Below are 2,501 nucleotides of genomic sequence, written 5' to 3'. Positions count from 1 at the left end.
ATTCTTATATTCTACAAGTATAAAAAAATATTAAGAAAAAAACATGTTTGATTGAAATTATTAGAAAAAGAAAATCAAATTCATATGGTTTAAAATAATTATTCTGGATACCGTGTGGTTAATTTATTATTTTGCTGTTTTAGATGCAGTAGAAAAGATGTTAGAGAAAAAGAAGAGCTTGACAAAAGTCACTGATCAACATGGATGGACTCCACTTCATTATGCTGCATATTATGATTGGCTTAGCTCTCCTGTGGTAGAATTGTTATTAAAATGTGATAGATCTACTGCCTACATTGGTGACAAAGATCGGAGGATGACACCACTTCATATGGCAGCTAGCCAAGGGCATCTAGCAGTAATTAAAAGTATTATTTCCAATTGTCCAGATTGTTACGAATTGGAGGATGATAGAGGTTGGAACGTTCTTCACTTTGCCGTGCTTAGTTTAAATAGAGAGAGGGTTTGAAACATCTTCTAGAGACTTCATTAATAAGGAGTCTTATAAATAAGAAAGATGCAAAAGGTAACACTCCGTGTCATATCGGGGCAGCTGCCCGTCGATATTTCGTGTCTGGATTGGGCGACAGGAAGGCTGTCAACAACCAAAATGTCAGTGTGTCAGACATAATAAAGTACGGCTACTCTGAGCTAGAGGTAAATTTAATATAGCCTCCTTAATTTAGTATTATAAAAGTAATTATAGATGGAACTAAGAAATTCATAAATTGGTTTATCTCAAAAAGAGGAATAGAATAAACTTTTGTGAACATTTCGCATAAACAAATTACAAGTTAATATCTCAAAAAAATTAGTATATATGATTAATGTATAAGAATGTATATATTCTAACGTATAATGATCAATGTTTACAGAAAGAAATTCAAGAATTGTCCAAAGATGTTGGCAAAGGAAATCAATATCCGAATGGTGTAATCCGCATTGGAAAAGAGGAAAAAATTGAGGATAGCCAAAAGCAAGATAAATCTGCAGAAGACGACAAGGAAACAAGAGCATCACATTTGGTAGTGGCTACACTCATAGCAACTGTAACCTTTGCTGCGGCTTTCACCTTTCCTGGTGGTTATAATAGTGAGAAAGGACAAAACCAAGGCACCGCAATTTTAGGTAGAAATTCAGCTTTTCAAGCGTTTATAATAACGGATACAATTGCCATGACCCTCTCCCTCTCTGCTGTTTTTATCCATCTTTTTTTGTCCTTTAAAGGTATCCATAAGTCGGAGGACCTGTTCCGTAGATTGTTGGGTATTGCCTTGATTCTCACCATGTTTGCCATGGGAGCAATGGTTATTGCATTTATTACAGGCACATATGCAGTGTTAGCACCTTCTTTAGGGCTGGCCATTACCACTTGTTTCATTGGCTTGATCTTCTTCCCTCTAGAGTTTTACGTACTAGGACTACTCTTAACAAAAGCCATAAATGACATGCTTGGTGGGCGGTTGTAGCAACCCAAAAGCCATAAATGACATAATGTATGATTGGTGGTTGTGGTCAAACTAGTTTATAAACTCTAAAATTAAATTGATCTGTTTGTTTATAACTTTTTTGAACTTATAAGTTGAGCTTATAAGCAAAAAAAAAAAAAAAATAAGTTGGGGGAAAGATACTTTTTTTTTTTGGCTTATAAACACTCTACTTATAAGTTAGGTTGATCAAGTATATTAACACATTATCCTTGTTTAATTTTAAAATTTCATAGTATACCCTTATTTAATGTAATACCCTTTTTAGTCATTTTATAATAAAATGTACTTATAAGCCACATTTTACCAAACACGTTAACTACTTATTAATCATTTATAAGTATTTTAACCAAACACGTAATTACTTAAAATTTCAAATGCTTATAACACTTATTGCTTATAAGCTAATTTTCATAAGCTCACAAACACTCCCTAATTTTCTACAAAGAAAAGAATAAGAAGAATAGAAGCAACAAGTCATGAGAGATGATCCACATCTCTGTCCTTCAATTCATTCACTACACAAGCCTTTAAGCTTTCTTCTTCTTTTCTTCTTTCTCACTTCTTCTTTAATCTCTCATGTCTCTTTCATTATTTTAAATCTTATTAATCTCAATTCTTGATTAAACTTTTACTTAGTTTCTTCTAAACAAGAACTGTTCAGCTCCTCTCCTATCTTTCTTCACAATCCCAGCAACCAATCCAAAAACAAATATTCTGTTTTTTAGATCGTGTTTTCATCTCCTTAACTCTATTCTTTCACCCTGTTTCTTTCTCTTTCTCTTCTTTTCTTCTTCTTCGCCCCTTAAATTCTCCCTCTCAAACACTCCCAATCCATCCCCGCCCTCTCCCTCTTCCGCAAAATTCTCTTCTGCATATAATATTTGTGCATAAAGTCATAAACTAACAACTCTCCATCACTGAATTTTTGGACATTGATTCATCTTAAACAAGTAATCAATAATACCCAAAGAAATCCTGCCTTCTTGTTTGCAACGAACTATTCAGCTGCAC

The 2,501-nt window shown here is 33.6% G+C and overlaps 1 protein-coding gene across 1 annotated transcript; it reads left to right on the top strand.

Annotated features, from left to right (window-relative positions):
* Nucleotides 1-316: 316 nt before the first annotated feature.
* Nucleotides 317-1,469, top strand: LOC116144357 (protein ACCELERATED CELL DEATH 6-like). Its single transcript, XM_031429809.1, has 3 exons — nt 317-424; nt 514-657; nt 876-1,469. Exons 1-3 carry the CDS (start codon nt 317-319, stop codon nt 1,467-1,469), a joined length of 846 nt encoding a protein of 281 aa, XP_031285669.1.
* Nucleotides 1,470-2,501: the final 1,032 nt, after the last annotated feature.

The sequence above is a fragment of the Pistacia vera genome, unplaced genomic scaffold (assembly GCF_008641045.1).
Source record: "Pistacia vera cultivar Batoury unplaced genomic scaffold, PisVer_v2 Contig441, whole genome shotgun sequence".
NCBI lineage: Eukaryota > Viridiplantae > Streptophyta > Magnoliopsida > Sapindales > Anacardiaceae > Pistacia > Pistacia vera.
The sequence above is the reverse complement of the archived record's forward strand: the minus strand, read 5'-3'. Positions and strand labels throughout refer to the sequence as shown.

Coding starts and splice junctions, on each gene's coding strand:
- LOC116144357 (XM_031429809.1), top strand. CDS start 317: ATGACACCACTTCATATGGCAGCTAGCCAAGGGCATCTAGCAGTAATT. Junction 425..513: donor AGGATGATAGAGGTTGGAAC/GTTCTTCACTTT, acceptor CTTATAAATAAG/AAAGATGCAAAAGGTAACAC. Junction 658..875: donor ACGGCTACTCTGAGCTAGAG/GTAAATTTAATA, acceptor CAATGTTTACAG/AAAGAAATTCAAGAATTGTC.